General features: G+C 38.2%; 1 protein-coding gene across 15 annotated transcripts in view; it reads right to left on the bottom strand.

Annotated features, from left to right (window-relative positions):
- picalma (phosphatidylinositol binding clathrin assembly protein a) overlaps nucleotides 1-17,647 on the bottom strand; it is a 48,807-nt gene that overhangs the window by 20,053 nt on the left and 11,107 nt on the right. For all 15 annotated transcript variants that reach the window (XM_042499240.2, XM_042499243.2, XM_042499241.2 and 12 more), the window contains exons 3-12: nucleotides 8,820-8,962; nucleotides 7,927-8,002; nucleotides 7,725-7,827; nucleotides 6,872-6,965; nucleotides 6,610-6,721; nucleotides 5,133-5,239; nucleotides 4,977-5,018; nucleotides 1,935-2,020; nucleotides 1,489-1,612; nucleotides 168-301 (exon numbers count right to left, since the gene is read on the bottom strand). In XM_042499240.2, coding sequence (XP_042355174.1) covers nucleotides 168-301; nucleotides 1,489-1,612; nucleotides 1,935-2,020; nucleotides 4,977-5,018; nucleotides 5,133-5,239; nucleotides 6,610-6,721; nucleotides 6,872-6,965; nucleotides 7,725-7,827; nucleotides 7,927-8,002; nucleotides 8,820-8,962 — 1,021 coding nt within the window. The remainder of the gene's footprint in view (nucleotides 1-167; nucleotides 302-1,488; nucleotides 1,613-1,934; nucleotides 2,021-4,976; nucleotides 5,019-5,132; nucleotides 5,240-6,609; nucleotides 6,722-6,871; nucleotides 6,966-7,724; nucleotides 7,828-7,926; nucleotides 8,003-8,819; nucleotides 8,963-17,647) is intronic.

The following is a 17,647-nucleotide window of genomic DNA, read 5'->3' as shown; positions in this document are numbered from 1 at the left end:
GCATATGGGGTGCACACTCTACCGGATGAGCTAGAGGTCGCCTCTATTCAGTTTTTTTTACTTCAAATGTCCATACTTTCATTACGCTGTTCATTTTTTCTTTTTGTCTAAACATCTGAGAAAGAATTCCTGGTCTAAGAATAAATTAATAAGTCCCGCAGCCTTACCTGTTGGTAGAGCTGGGGGTGGAGAAGAGGTCAATGGCGGGGGCTGAGTTGATGGTCCCGCCCACTGTGGAGACAGGGGAGGAGTCTGTGGTCGCTGCTGCGGGGTTCTTCTGGAGCTCTTTCAGACGCTGCTCCTGCAATCATTAGGAGGATAGTGTTGTATAATAATACTCTAAATATTTTCGCTTTGATTTGGCAATTCACAGCAGAGATAGGCCAGAAACATGGAGAGAGGGCAAAGGGGTTATACAGTGCATACATCTCAGACCAGTAAACCACAGTCATTAGCTGTTGTTATGGTTGTGCATTTGATGTAATCACTAGAGGGGAGTAGCAACGGCATACAGGGCTGTCGTGGTGAAGGAATTTCTCTGGTGATCAAGGGTGCCTCATCTGGCCCTAGCCCTCGATGAAGGAAAGGTTGAGGCATGTAGGGAGGAAGAACGAACCTGCCACTGTGTGTGGGTTCAGTATTAATTTCTCCATAGTAAACCCAAGGAATGAGTTCTAAAACCCGGAAATCAGTTGGCATTCAGCACCTCCGGTTCACCTCATCTGATGCTTTTATGTGTCTTGAAAAAGACAGCTGCAAACAAATGGTTAAACAAGACTAGGGAACGTTATCACGCCACACCGAACATAGCTGTACAGTCCTGTAGCGGTGGCAACGGGATCATAGTGTAGTTTGTTTATAGCCTTACATAAGCTTTCTACCTCTGCCGATTCCATTTCGGCTTCAAAAATCCTAAAAATGGTGTTCATTTGTGAAGATTATCTTGCTGAACAAAAAATTAAGATAACATAAAAGTTTGTTTACCACAGAGCACATTTTCTGCAATGATGCAAAAATTCCAATAGAAAAATTCCATAGGCTTTTTGACAAGGGAACCAGGGTAACATTAGCTTACAGGTTGGCCTACACAGAAAAGACATTCCTGGGGCACGATGTTGTTGACATGACTGTTGTTCTTTGTGGTATTTGTCCCGCCCATCCTTCACAGTGATTGGATGGTTAGGTAAAAATTGACAGTGATGAGCAGGTGCACCATTTTACCTAAAAAAAAAGATTTAATTTTAGCTCTTGGCAGCCAAAAAAAGCGCAGTGTATATACACAGCACTCCCATGAAAGAAAGCGGTTGTTGCTTGCCATCCCCTGCAGCTGGATTGTCATTTGTGTGATATTGCAATTCTGTGGTTATTGCGACAAACCTAATGACATGAATGGCATGTCTTCTCTACACTTCAAGGTAGAGAAAACATACCTTTAGGCCTGAAGTGCACTAAAGCAAAAGAAGTGTAGGTGAGAGAAGAAAAACGTACTTTTAGTGCTTTTAGGCGAGTCTGCTCTTCCTCCAGTGCTGCCTGTTTTTCCCTTTCGTCCACTTTGGTGAAAGATATGCCGGTATTGGCCAGGGAGGAGACCGCATTGGAGAGAGTGCTAGCCCTGAATCAAGGGACAGACACAAAAAACAGCAACAAAGCAGGAATCAGTTCAGAGTGATGCAAAACCTGTTTAAATACCAGCGAGATTTAGCAAAATTCACTTTAACAACTCCAGTCTGGTACTTTTTGCTTTACGTCTCTGTGGTGTCAAAGTTGACTTGTTTCGCTTTGTGACTCATAAATTAATAGTTAAACTCTTACCTTGAATTTCATGTTGAAAAAAACCTTTCAATCAGTCTAATACTATTAATTTGCTGAAGCAAACATGAGCCTAAGCTCTGAGTCTGGATGGCAGTGAGCCAGATGAAGTGAAGCAGACCTACCTGCTAGCTGCCGTCGAGTCTTTGACTTTCTTTCCCTCTAAAGAGGCCAAGTGCTGCTCCAGGGCATCGAGCAGGCTGCTGGGGGCCTAATGTGAATGTCATTGACACGCATTAAGTTTCAAAGACTGAGGAAAGCCTAATACAAGATGTTCTCTGAAGAAGAAGAAGAAAAAAACACTAAAGCATGCCAAGTTATTGCCAAGAGTCCACAAACAGAGACAAACAGAGTCCACAAATAGTCCGAGACAGAGAGAGAAAAGGTTCAGATACTTACACAAACTGTAAACTGAAAATGGAGAGATAGAAGGAAGGGAAAAATACAGAAAATAAAGGTGGCAGCAGTCAAGATATTATTAAGAAAACGTTTGGGAGAAAGCTCTCCAATTCTGGCTTAAAAAATTCTACTAAATACATAATGAACAACAGACCTTCTAAGTAAGTGTGTTTTGTGCAGGATGCACCAGCTCAGCAGGTCCCTGGGCTACATAGGATGCACCTATCATATCCCACACTAAACCCCTAGATTCACACCTTTATTTGCTGTACAACGTGCAAGGTCATGAGTGAGTGTGAGTTGGAGGGTGTTTGTCATTGCAGTAGTGGGCACATGCATTGCCTGCCTAGCGTGCACAGCACTTGGTGTTAAAACTTGTTAGGCCGGAAGCTGCAGGGGTTAGCAGCCTGCGAAAGGACAAGAATAGCCACATTTTGCAAGTTCATATTATGGAGGACACTAGAGCATTTGAGCACATAATAATCGCAGAATATGTACTGAAAGTTTGCAAATATACCAAGAGATATTACGGTGTGTCAATCAAACACTGCATGACAGTATTTTCTTAAAAGTACAACATTTTACATCTTTTTAAGTTACTGTGAGTTTGTACAATAATGCTGAGTTCTGTTGCCGTAGCTTCTGTGAAAGCTCTCTAAAAAGAACTCATTTAATGCACAACGTGGTCTAACAGCCCAGTAGTGCTACTGGGCTAAATAAACTACAACCTAAAAACACATAACCACACATTTCACCACAACTCTAGTTAACAACTTACAATAAATAAAAGCTAGAAAGTGATATATAAATCTTCAGCCAAAGCAATGATAAGTTTCTCATACGTTTAAAGGATCAGTTCACCCAAATTAGGTTCACATGTTGATAGTTATTTCTGGAGATGTTAACCTCAGCAGCAATACTTTTTTTTCAACAACAAATGCAGCACAAATAAAAATCCACTCACTTCCAATGAATTGGAGTGGCAGCAAATTTTTCAGGTGTCTATATATGAAAAGCTCAGCACATAAAGGCCTTCAAACACCAAGCTGACATTTGGCCATTAGTCAATGTTGTGCAGTGTTTCCGTTGCCCTTGTCGTTGTGGTGTGTCCTGCACCGCTGGCAACCATTGAATTCTGACAAAGGGCAGACCCCATCGTTAAATGAAATCACATTGATTGGCCATTTGGGTCAGCGCAAGAGAAGACAAACGGAAGTGAGGAATGTAAAGAAAAGGGCTTAAGTCAAGAGGGAGTGATGTCAGAATAAACGTATATTAGGTAAGACTGATTTTTTAGCCATTGAGCGCTTTAGCAGAAAGGTTTCCTGATGGTTTGTGATGTTATAATTGGCACAAGGTAAATATGTTCCGTTCTTTCAACATTAGATTGTGTTGTTGATGTCCTAATTGGCTAAGCCTGGTGTACAAAGTGCGATTTTGGGCTGACTCAGACGAAATATGACCATTGTGAAAGACATGTGGTGATATCTTTGGTTGTGGCTTTAAAACGGTGGTCCTATGTCACCCAGCAAGAGAGGGTCAAGGAAGGCCATTGTCATGGTCGTGCGATCAACATCTACCAACCAACAGAAATGCAGCATGAAATGACGCACTGATCTGCGCCAAACTGCTAAATGCTATAAGATGCTAATAATTACTTCAAGCTCTAGTTGCAAAACTGGCATGCCGAGTTGGCCATTTTTTACCAGCCACGACCGTGTCCACATTCTCCTCCTCCTCTTAAGACTTTTTCCGACACACATAAATGCCACTATAGCGAGAGCTCCATTCATTTTTGCTTTTACCACTGCAGCAGTGAGGATGGATGATGCATGCTGACGTTTTGTTCTTACATGTGGACATTGATGGAAGTATGCCATAGCCTGCGATTCAACAGGTGACGCTATCGTACAGTCTGCATACTTCAAACATGATGTCGTACCCAAGTTTATTAAGATCCATGTCGCAGAGTGCAGCAGCTTGCAGCAAACTTAGAAGATAACAAAAATCGCACTGTCTGCAGGAAGTTTAACTAGAATCAAATATGTCATCCAGTTTCCCTTTTTGAATGATGAATACAAACAACTGCCATCTGCTGGTATCGAGGTGTATTTCCTTTAAGGCAGGCGCAGAACATACATGCTGGTTGGCCATCGGTTGCAGTCTTTATGGTGTGTACATGTGCAATTTCTTGGGCTGAGACACAGGCAACAAGAGGCGACGCAACAGTCAGCTTATATCGCTGTTGGATCTTTGATGTCAGTTTGGTGTGTCTGGGCCTTTAAACAGAAACTATAGGCAAGGCAAGATGCCAGCTGGAGTAAATGAGTTAAGTGAAATAAAGTTTGTCTTGTCATTTGGTGAACTGGCCCTTTAACATATCAATGGGATTTTCTACAGTATTTCAAAAACTAGTACATTACATAAGGGATAGGGCAGCAGATTATTAACTAGAGTATTAACTGCTCCATCAAATTACACTCAAGACACACAGGAGTCATTTAAAGCAGGCTCTACTGCACTGTGACAGGATGTAAGTCAGTCATTATTCAGTAATGATTTGTCACTGAAAAGCACATTTCTATACTGTCTCATGGAAAACACATGCGTGTCAGATTGTAAACATTCTGTTGCATAATGTTTATCTTACTCTTTGGCCATTCTCCTCTTTTTAGTTAAGCAAAGCCGACTGATAGGTGAGAGGTCTAAAGTTAATCTAATTGCACAGATACCAAATGGTTAGTTTTAGATTGTGCATCTTGGCCTACCTGAGACAGATCTGGGATGTCCCCTCGATCAATTCCGACCTGCTGCAAGAGGAGGACAAACACCATTAGATCTGGATAAGGAAAATAGATAAACCTTCTGAATGATCTCAGGCTGCTTTGCAAAACCTGATTGGCTGATCTGGACTCCTGACTTACCTCTGCAACTTTGAGGAACTCTGAGATTCTTGTCATTCGTGTGAGGAATTTCTTGTAGATGTCAAGGCCTTCTTTGCACTGGACTTTCTTCATGTCAAAGTATTTCTCTGTAAACAGAACAAGCAAATAAGATTGATAAAAAAGATTATGACGTAATTTATGTCATCAGTCTCTTGTGTTTTGTCTGTTACTTTCTGATTTTATACATTCAAAACAAAAGCTATGGTCTTATGGTCACAACATCTCCGTGGGGTACATACTTCAAATTGACATATCTCAGCAAACAATCATAAAAGCTGGCAAAATTCATCTTTGGACACAGGGCAAAGGTCAACGAAAACCGTAAAAGCATAGATTTGCATTGTAAACACTGAAGTTCCATCATATGATCATAAGCACTGGGAACTACAGATCAACTCCAGTTTCTATTCAAACTACTTTGTGATCTGCCCCATTGTAGCAGTCTTTCCTGTTTCACAGTATGCAAACAGACCTGCCGAAACTGCTTTTTTTATTAACAAAAAGGTAAAACCATGGTGAGTATACTTGGTAGAACAGTGTATACTCACCATGCTAAAACAGGAGAAAGGAAAGTTTGCTACTCATTAATTTTGGGGTCAGAAATTAATTAATGAAGTCTGCTGGGAAATAATTTGCAACAGCCCCCCCAAACCTCCAAAATAAACAAATTATAAGTCTACAATTTGAAGAAGACATCAGTTTTTAAATTTAAATTTTTTTAAGTAAATTAAAAGACTTACATAAACTTTATGGGACTGCTAACACTGTAATGATGTCTGAAGTAATTGCAGACATCTACACTTTTTTTGGCTACAGTCCCTTATCATCTCTATAGGAGTGTGTCAAAGATCATTTGTGAGGCTCCAGAGCTTTATTAGTAACCAACAGCAAATAGTATAAACTTTGGCCGTCATTTTCAAAAAGATTTGGTGTGTTTATGCATCTTTGTTACCCCAAGGCATTTGGTTGAACGACATCATACCTATGCATTTTTTGTGCACTTTTTTTGTCCTTGATATGTGATTGATAATAACAGCTTGTGACAATTTTAATAACCATGGATAAATTATCGAGTGTCATAAATGCTTACAATAATAAGCTCAGAATCCGAGACAATGCCTGCCAAAACGCTATGAAACAAAAGTGGGGGATACGGGGAAAGAGGGGCTGAGTGAATCAATACGCTGCATGTGGTTCAGTACTGAAATAAGTAAAATAATATATTGGAAATAAAGTATTTACATTTGTTCTTAATTTCTTTGTCATCAAAAAAGCAAACAACAAACAAAACTATCCAAATACCCAAATTGAAAACCAAACAAACTTACATCAAAATACTCAAATAAATGGGTATAGCCCTAAGTCCGCTGTGGCCTGTTCAAGCATTCAAGCATAATGCACAGGACAATAAGAGAAAGCATACAGTCCCAAATAGAGCCCAGATGCTTATTCTTACCCAGGAGGTTGATTATCCCTTCATTGTAGGCTGCAAACAGTCGGATCGCATCTTTGAACAGAAGCATGAAGGCTGCGTTGATCACGCCATTTGTCAGTTCATTGGCATTGACCTGGAAGAGAGGTGAAGTTGCTGAACATAACAGTTTGAAGTTCATTGACATAACCATTTCGTAAAACAACTGGGTAAAAAAAAAAAATTTAAATCAAGTGTCTGCTATAGATTTTGATGCCAAGCAGTGCAGCCAATCCTGAGCACTCACATTGAAATCGAGTAACACATCCATCTGATTTTGGATGATAGGGATGGTCTTGAGGAGTTTCTCTGTGTTCATGGTTCTCATCACTCCATCCGACCTGTTCAAAGGAAAGCAAAGATTGTGATTTTGATTGTTCATTATTCATTATTTGAGGATTTTGTACTGTAAATAACACAGCTTATCCTTATGATCTCCAAGTCATTGTCTTAAAGTAGCTTTATTGTACTTATACTGAGTGTTCAGGCAGCACTTCCTGGGGCATAAAAATGTTTAAAACAAATTAAAATGATTAGGACAAATAAAAACATCAATGCAGTAAAGTGCAATATGCAATTTTGTACATTATGTATGTAGTTATGTTTGAAATTGCAATATACAAATGTGCAACAGATGCACAGAAAGGAGCTCAGTAAAAACTAGTTGCAATGCAAAAGATGCCAAATAATCCTAATGATTAGGCCCACTATGCTCGGGCCAACCACAGATCATCAAACATAAGTCCGTCTAACATAAGATGATTTGTTGAAATAAAAACATCTGCTATTTGGGAGTTTTTTGGCTATAAAATTAAAAAACAGGAACTCTTTTTCCCCCAGGAGCTGTAGCAGTAAAATGCTAAACATATCTGTTGCGCTTATGCAACGCTTTACAAAACTGTCACAATGTATTTTGCAAGAAAAACTATTGCAATGTTATCTTTCAGTAACCATTAGCCTCGTCTGTCACAGGGATGAAGGATACCCTTCCCTGGGGTTTCAAGTTTCTGGAACAAGAACATGAACACTAAGCTTTGTGACTCAGGTACAAGCCAACACCAACAGCCCAGTCAGTTACAGTGAAAGTGAAAGCTCCTCACCCTCTTTTCACTTTAGTGAAGTCAAACGCGACTTGTCTGTAGGACACAGCCTTCTCATTCAGGTAGCGGCTATACCTCCTTATGAATGTTGACATATCATAGCCTGCAATGCAAACACAAAGATGATGAATGATATGAAAAAGATGAACATTAGCGGAGTTTTTAAAGCATATTGCTGCACAATCAGTCCTGATGAATATACCTTGTAGGCCACTTTTGTCCAAAAAATTGCTGAGGTTGAATAGCGTGTTCCTTGAGGCCAGATATTGTATAAATCTCTGCAAGAAAAACATCAGATGAGGAACTCTGGGTGCTTGCAAAACAGACGTTTATCACAAGTTAGAATTTTGAAACCGCTAATGTTGTGCAATGAACAGCTTTACTTGTGGGCAAGTAAAGTTCACCACTATGAGATGATAACAAGCTATCTGATACCCCTCGCCTATATATTGTATGTTGTCAATAAGGATAAGGAATATTGACATCGACAGATAACAGCTTTAAAATTATACATCCGCATTGGCTTGAAATGAAATTTTCTGCCCATATGATGGGCCGACAATATGACTCTTTAATTATGTGACTTTATATTAGCTGAAATTGGTCAGATTGGCCCTGGGTTTGGCAAATTTTGTCACCAAAGCCTGTTAAAGTGGGATGGTTTTTATTATTTTGTTTAAAATTCGTATCTTAAGAATAAATATGGCACATTTTACATGTAACCTGGGTAAAAGTGGTTTTATTGTTTTGCTCACTGAATGTTTACATTTTGAAAAGCACGGTATTTCATGTCTGCACCTGCTGCCAGTGGGCCATCACAATAAGAGTATGCGCAATATGTTAATTCCACTACAGAAGAAACTTGATGTTCCTGCAATCAGATGGAAAAAGGTATGTGCAAATATCATTATCAGCAATCAGCCAAAATGAACCGAAAATATCAGCATATCTGCACATTGGATAACGAGGAAAATCTGTGTATCTCATCAATGTACAGGTAAGGACCTTTACCAGATGGTAATTTAACAAAACTTCTTCATGATATTTCCATTCAGTTTAGCAAAAGTGGGAAACAGTTGTAACTTGAGTCCTGACCTCGTTGCCGTAGACCATCAGATGGTGTGTGGCGGTGAGGGACTTGAAGACAACCACCCAGCTGGTGTTGGTGGTCCTCTCAAACAGTGTGTCAGCCAGCTGAGGGATGTTCACATTCATCTCGTTTGTGCACTGAATCAAGTCTGAGGAAGGAGGAGAGAAAAAGAAGGGCGGGGGGGCAGATCAATATACAGAACCTCAGAAGTGCATAAGTTTGCTCTTCAGTAAAAGCAGACATTCTCTATGTCGTGTCCTTATTTTCTTTCATTTGTTGCTTTTTACAACAACATGCTGATGACCAGAATCAATAAAATACTGGAGGACAAGGGGATGCTGGTGAGTCAGAGTTCAGGTAAACAGAGACTATCAGAGCAAACAGTTCTAGAAAGCGATGGAACAGGAATATGTTACAAACTTTGTGGAAGTAGACGGTCTTATCATTTTAACCCCGGATCAGATGCTTGTAACTTAAAAAAAAAAAAAACATAACAGCTCAAATTCAACATTATGAATGAGATACATTACAATTAAAAAAATCAGAAATTTGTGTAAATGTGTAGGTGATGACAAAAGTGCCACAAAGTGAGGCTTAATATCAGTGTTATCCTGAAAAATGTCACATTATCCATTATGTTCCTTTCTATTCACACAGGTGCCCACTAAATCAGCATGCCTCTGACTGTCGACTGACGGGGCATACATCCTCTGCATGGCTGCCATGGCAGTATGCCACAACCATCTGGCCTGAAGTGAAAGCAAATACATTTCCTCAAAGTTGCTCTTTCCATCAAGGCGATGGGACTGATCAATGATGCCAGAACTCATCACATCGTCCATATATCTTAACACACAGAGATCTCTTTTTTCCCCTGGTAGGAGCCCATTCTTAAAGGGATACTTTGCTGATTTTCAACCAGCTTTGTAACAAAACAATGTGGGTAGTATGTGATAAACTTCCCTCATTCTTGCCAATGTCCAGAACTCCCTGCTCATCTCCCAGCTCTTATCATCAGATTTTCGTGGCTCTAGGGCTGTCGCTCAAACTACAGATTGTACTTCTGCATTTCTAAATGTACGCCACCACCAATAAGTATGGAGGTGGATCAAGAGAGCCCCAGCCCTCTCTCTCTCCCAAACTAAGGTTAAACTATTAAACTAGGCAGTGCTAATCAAATATAAACTTCAATTCTGTTACTGTGATGCCCACTTCTCACCTAAAATGGTTTTGGATACAAAGAATAAAAAAAGCGGATCAAGAGAGACTTGCCTCTCTCTCCAAAACTTAATTCAAACTATAAAACTAGGCAGTGCTGATCAAATATAAACCAAAATTGTTTTATTGTTTTTTTTGTGTGTGTCTCTAAAATGGTTTCAGATATATATTTTAGCTTACTGTAATTCGAGATTATGCGTTACCAGCTGGTCAAGATATTGCTTTCTCTATTACAACAGACAAAGTCACGTGTGGTCACCCACCAGTGGGAGCGTTTACTGGTCAAGTGCTGAGCAGTGCATTCTGGTGGTTGTTGGTTTTCAACCCCTTCAACAAATGCAAATGCCATAGTCCTTTTTCTTCATTTGTTTTTTTCTACTGCACAGACAGCAACGTTTCATGAAAAGACAATCTTTCCAGCACTGAAATACTTCTATTAACTGCACATGTTCGCACTTCGATTTAATAACCTATGATGCCACAATTTTTTGATCTTTTATATGAAGTGGTAAGAGTGCATTCTTGAAGAAAGAAATATGAGAATGGTGAAAGCTTGCTCAAAAACCTAATGGCACCTTCTTTGAAAAATGCTGACTATGTGGAAACATCATCCTTAATTCATCGCAGACTCTTGGTTTTTGAACTGTGACATTCCAGGAGATCATATTAAGCGGAAAATGACTGAGTCAGGTGAGAATGGAAAGTGGAAAGAGAAAAGATAAGGAGCTCATCTGATTGCTGTGTTCATATGGCAACTAAACAGAAACAAGAGACACATTTCTGCAATAAACCCAAAACATGTAATCAGGTATTATCCAAATTTGATAAGGTGCCACAGAATGTATTTATTTTGTCCTCTTCTAGAAAATCACGTGACTAACTAACTGTTGAGTTTGATCCCAGTTATCCAATATTCATACTCATCAGATGCCAAAAAAGAGGCTTGGCAGACAATGTAAATAAATATTTAAGTGAATTTTATATTTGAAGGGAGATGAATGATCCTCTCCAGGCTTTACTGACTCCTTAAGATGTGAAATTAGGAGCAACACTCACAAGTTCCATTTTATATCCTGACTTTATGTCTCTAATTGTGTTTTATTGGCTGTGGTTTGGAATTTAAATTGACAGTTCAGGTTCAAATAGGGCACCAAAATGAACTGAGGATAATACGAAGGTTTTTACTGTAAACCAAATAACTGTCACAGCTTTAATCATTAATCTACAGAGCCACATCAATGAAATGACAGAAATAGCTTGTTTAAGTTAATAGCCAAAGTTAACTGTTGTGTAGAAGGCGGCTGTGCTACCCATTGAGGGCTGTTTACATGGGTGGTCTATGAATCCTCCTCAGTGTTTGTTGAAAGCCACACAAAGGGATTTTTTGCTTTTTACATCCACAATAGGCCACCCATGTGACAACAAAGGCCTTTTCAGATGCAACTGAAACGGCTGTGGGGAGTAGACACTCATCAACTTTCTCCATGGCTGTTCCTGAAGTTTGTTTTTCTATAAGCACAAATCATAACAACCTGCGCTTCTTAATCGAAAAACATTGATTCTCAACTAGGGGTGCAGGGACCATCTGGGGCCTTTGATGGAGTTACAGGGGGTATCTAGAAAAATGGGGTACAGTTTTACTTTAATTATTTAGTTCACTATAAAGGCGAGACTAAAGTAAAAGTCAGCGTGAGAATTCTGATCGTAGATTTCACTCACTCCACAGTTATCTCCTTAATGCTGACAGCTATAGAATTCTGGTCTTAACCCTTATGGACTGTTTGGCACATTTTACACGCTTTTCATTCTCAATTTTTTGATCATTTATGCTGTGTTCATGCACGGCATGCATGGCTTGAATTTTGGCAAGTTTGTGTATTTTTGTTTAATCTTTTCCAGCTCAGCTCCTACAATATGTCTAAATTACACAATATAAAAAAGTCATACTGTTAAATGCAAAAAATGTGCCACTGAAACCCCAAACTGCAATTTTTGATCCCACAGCCATGCATTGTAATATTTCTGGGTGTCATTCTAAGCTTTTGCCTTGGAGTTTGTAATTTTTACTATTTACCACCTTATTGTTATTATGTCATTTTCACCATATTTGTCATATGGAGAAAATACATGCTATATCCACAAGGTGCACTGTTGCAATCATGGTTGCTGCAAATCATTGACATATCGCATGATGTCATCATCAAAAATATACTTTGCATGTAGTATATTAAAAAAATTTTTTTTTTGTTTTTTTCCTTCATATAAAACAAAGTGGCATCAGGACATAAACTTAGCATTTAAAGGGTTAAAATTCTGGAATTATTAATATTTGACATTTATGATTAGGACTGATGTTGGCTAAAAAAAACTCAGTGAAAATAGAAAATCTAATTAATGTATTGTTTAGATATGTTATTTTTGTGTGCAGAACAGTATGAGTGTGAGTTTTTTGACACAGCACAAAAAATAATGATGTTTAAAAAATTCTGCTAATCATTGACATATCCTAGAATGTGATAATAAAAAGAATCTACTTTACATGTAGCAAATGGAAAATAATTCATTTTGTGTTTTTTTAAAAAAAATCTAAACAGTGGACTCATGATAACACGAAAAAGGTTGAGAATCACTGCTCTAAAATGCATCTGACTGAAGCCACTGAACTCAGCATGCACAGATAAACTGAAGTGAGACTCCGTGTGGAAAAGTCGTCTTTTTTTTTTACAGTGAGACAACATCAAATTAAGTTTCCCTGGTTTCTTGTCCTATTCCTGGATGCAACTGACCTTCTGCTTAAAGTGCTGGGTCTCAGACATGCTGATTTTCATTCCATGGTTGTGTATATCAGGGCCTATATATCATGTCAGTATTCTAATGTTAGCATTCAACTCAAAGCACAGCGAAGGCCGAGAAGCTCCAGCTTAGATTGATCAAAGCTGAGTCTATTCTGACATTGCAGTGCTGAGCCTGACAAGCAGACACTGAGATGTCCTTAAATGGCTGATGAACAGAGGACATACCCTTTTGATTAGATAAAAACATGACCTTTCCTCTGCTGCTGCACTCCCACAAGCTCTGCAGTGCATTTTAATATGATTCGAATTTTTTTAAAGAATTTCATGCTCGAAGAATGTCTGACAGAGTGGCGACTGCAGTCACTTAAAACAATTTATGGTCAGTCTGTTAGTAAGAATAGCATCTGTCACTTGTAATGTGAACGCAATATCATTTTACAGTATGTCTGTATATGAGAACCAGAGCTGACATGACGTGGACTATAAATAATGGGCTATATTGTGATTCAGTCAGTGTGGCCAACTCTTTTCCTATGACAGCAGCTACAAAAATGGCGTCATCTAGCGACTTTTGGAGCTTGATGACGCCATACGCTCATTTGCATCTTGGTGAGGTCATCATGACAGCTATGGTGTTTATACTACAGTGCACCATTTTCTTACTTCTAATTCAGAGAGTGACTGCTTAGTCTTAACCATAGAAACTCACTACAGTGGAACTCCCACTGCAAGTGGCGTCTTCTCTGCTCTGCCTGTCTCACACCTGCTGCAAGAACCTCAGCAGAACAGACCACAATTTCACTGAGCAGCATGCATGGCAGTGAATAACAATATATTTCACTGTTTTGTCGCTAAATGTGTCGCTGCTAGTCACTTTTTTAGCTATAAACTCAACAAGAGGGTGTAAATAAAACAAAAAGACGCGAAATATAGCAACAAAGTCATCAAGTAAGCAACACATATCGTGCTAATTTGAAATCTCCTAAAAAGTGCTAAAATACTGAACCACTAAATTAACTAACATTACAATAAAAATACATATAAGAGCTACTGTTATATAATGAGGTTATATAAAGCACAGTTACAATAAAGTTAAATAAATTACTGTAAAAATAGATTTAAACAAAGTACTGTTACAATGAAGTTAAATAAATTACTGATAAAATAAAGTTAAACAAATTAGTATTATAATAATGCTAAATAAATTACCAATAGAATAAAGTTAAACAAAGTACCATTATAATAAAGCTAAATAAATAACTGCTAAAATAACATTGAACAAAGCACTATTATATAAAAGCTAAAAGAAATTAGTGTTATAATACAGTTAGAGTACCGTTACAATCAGTGATATGACTGATACAAAGTTCAATAAATTACTGTTAATATAAAGTTAATCAGTACTGTTTTAATAAAGTAAAAAAAAGCACTGTTACAGTAAAGTTAAATATTAGTGTTGAAATTAAACAAAGTACAGCTACAATGAATTAAATAAAGGACTGCTATAATTAAAGTTAAATAAAGTTCTGTCATAGTATTGTCAAATAAAGTACTGTTTGCTATACAGTCAAATAAAAGTTCTTCCTGTGAACTTAAAGCTTCAGCACTTTGATGTATGCTTTTACACAATATTTGCTGATATTGATAGTCTGCCACAATCTCATTTGGATCTGTATCAATCCAGGTGCATGTAATTGACATGAGATGATGCCACTTAATACCTTTGTTGTCTTTTTCTTGGCAGCTGAGCATTATCTGCCTATCGCCAGGCTGCTAGCACTGTTTGAATGTTTAGGAAGGAGGTGTGCTTGGATGTAAATGGTGGCAGAGATTTGCCCTGGAAATTTCAAAATAAAGGCGTATCTTAAACGTATCTTAAATGATATATTTTAATATTGATTACTGATCACTGAATGGATACACAGAAATTGTCACAACCCTAGTGCTGCTTTAATGTGGATTTATTCATTATGAGCCGTAAACAAACTAACAGCTTTCCAGTTCATATATTAATATTTGAAAGTCACACATGTGCTCCATGGTAGCAAAATATGACCTAAAATTTGCAGTTTGGAGCCCTGCAAATCCTGAAACACATCTCTCGCCTGCTTCATCAGGAGAAAGTGGTCTGGATGGGTGGGAACTGCGTGTGACAGATCATGTTAGTGAGTCTTTTGTTTTCTTCTTGTGTCTGTGAGAGGGAGAGTCACAGGAGAGCACAAGAAAGTTGAAAAGTCTAATGATGGTGGCTTTAAAAATAATTTATAATATCTGTGTGTGATATAGTCAATTCATACATCCCACGCAGAACAAGCCACAATACATTGAGCATAATTAATATTTCATATATCGCCCACCCCTAATGAGGACATGAGGGATAAAGCAGCATGCAAACAAAGAAATGCATAATGAGCTTGTTCAGTGCCACAAAAATGAATGACACAAGCTCCAACATCTCTATTGAGCACTGTTAAGAGTTAAAACCCTGCGGCTTAAATCTGAAACAAAACCATTTGCAATGTTTGTGAAACCAAAACAGGATATGACTTCAAATATGTTTGTTCTGTTGAACGAGTTTAAAAAGAGTCGTCTCCTCTGAGGAAGAGCTCTACATTGCATTAGTGATTGTGGTCAGAGACCAGTGGCTTATTCTTCTACCGCTGTCTCCGTCTCTCATAGCTGCCTCTGCTGCTAAATGTCGCTGCCGGGGTTGAGCTACCTTGTGGTATTCTGAGAATGTGTCAAAGTAACTGTTTGTGAAACGGCCATTGTGTGGAATGCATTCAAAACCCACCGACTTCCCCAAAGTGTACTCCAACGAAAAGAGAACCGAAATTGCTAAAAGCCGAAGATAAATGCTTTCTCTTTGAATGCAGATTTTTTTTTAAAAAAAAAATCATCATCCTTGCGCAATTATTTCCAAAGATGACTTAAACACAGCAGCTCTTGGCAAATAGTACTTTTTAAACACATCTGTCAGCAAAATTCCTTCGGACAGAGAGTGCCATTTAAGACAAAAAGAACATTATTTCCTGCTCTCTTTCATATGCTGGCTAGGGCCACTATAAGCACATATTAAAATGTCATTAAATGCTCCATAACAAGAAGCTTATAGAACCCACACATAATCTGTGGGCTGGAATGGCCTGCATACAGTTTGGCTGGCCAGCGGGCATATTCTAGCTGTATGATTTTTATCAGCAATAATCATTTCACTAATACCATTTACAGGCATATTGGAAATTCATGAACTTCCTGAACTATGACGTAGAGCGATAAGAGTGGGGATTTCTAACTAGAAAAGAGGGAAGTAAATCCTGACAACATTTGTTTGCAAGCTGATAACATATCCTTAACAGAAGGCTAATAACACATTTAACCCTTCTGTTACGCTGCAGGTCAAATTGACCCGTTTCAAAGTTTAAAAATACAAGAAATTACATTACATACAAATATTTAATTATTTTTAGAGCATGAAACCACACACGCATGCAAAAAAATGTTCTCTCTCTCTTGTTTAGGTTTCCTAAACATTGTTGAAAAATTGTCAATTTAAAGAGTCAATTTGACAGTGAACAAGATCTTCAAAAACTGTCATATATATGTTGGGAGAATGGTCAGTGTGCAGTTTTAGCTGCAAAATATATTGACTATTGTCATAACTGAGAGAAACAAGCTATACACTAAATGTTTCTATGTAACTAAAACAGCAGGTATGTAACGTGTCTAAAATGTATTTCTGTAATGTATATCTTCATTTAATGATCTGTTATTTTGCTTTGGCAACAATGTAACAAAAACATTTATATGCCAATAAAGCTGATTTGAATCTGATGTGTTGTTTTTTTTTACTAGTATACCAAAAAAAGTTTTTAAAATTATTTCTTAATGAAAACAAAAGTTCTCATCCGTAAACCATGATCTGTAAGAGGTGAAAAACTTGATTACACTAGTTATTAATAAAATCTATACTAACTAAGCTAATGTTTATGGAGAAAATATATGCCACTTTCAGATGATTACATATTTACCAAGGCAATTTGATCCAGAAACGTTATTGTTGTTCCTTAACATTAGTCATATCAGAAGAGTTAGTACACCAAGAAACCTCAAAGCAGTTGTATATGTAGTGCTGTATCTCAGGGACCTTTTTGAGCAACATGATTTTGGCCACAATGTCAACACGCAGAAGGTCAAGAAAATGTGATGGAAAGTCAATGCAAAATGAAATACATCAGGAAAGAGCTAACGTATAAGACGCAGGACTCACAGAATTTTTGGAAAGTTTTGTATCCATGGAGGATTTCTAAAAGGAGTGGCATGACAGGGCAGAGGATTTAAGTAGCTCTGTGAGGATGGCAGCATTATCAGATGGAGCTGACTGACAGCCCTCTGAGAACATGAGAAAGGAAGTGATGAGTAAACTCTTTCGCAAAGAGGATACAGGAGGTAAAAGCTACTGTGCAATGGCTTTGCAGTAATCGCTTGGTAAATGAAAACACTTCTTTTTGTCTCAGCACTTCTATGTGAAAAACTGTGCAATTATACAGTAAAATCAGATAGCTGCAGGAGGCTGGAGGCGATCCCAGCTGATATTGGACGAGAGGTGTGCCTAGAACAGGTCACCAGTCGATCACAGGGCTGACACATAGTGACGGACAACCATAGATGCTCACATTCACACCTACTGGCAATGCAGTCACCTATTAACCTAACCTATATGTTTTGGGACTGTGGGACGAAACCAGAGTAACTGGAGAAAACCCACATAGGCACAAGAAGAACATAAAATCTTCAAAGAGCAATATTCTAATATGTAA

Source organism: Plectropomus leopardus, chromosome 15, assembly GCF_026936395.1.
Source record: "Plectropomus leopardus strain MGB_pleo_1.0 chromosome 15, ASM2693639v1, whole genome shotgun sequence".
In the NCBI taxonomy this organism is placed as follows: domain Eukaryota; kingdom Metazoa; phylum Chordata; class Actinopteri; order Perciformes; family Serranidae; genus Plectropomus; species Plectropomus leopardus.
Note: the sequence above shows the minus strand (reverse complement) of the source record. Positions and strands in the feature narration are given on the sequence as shown.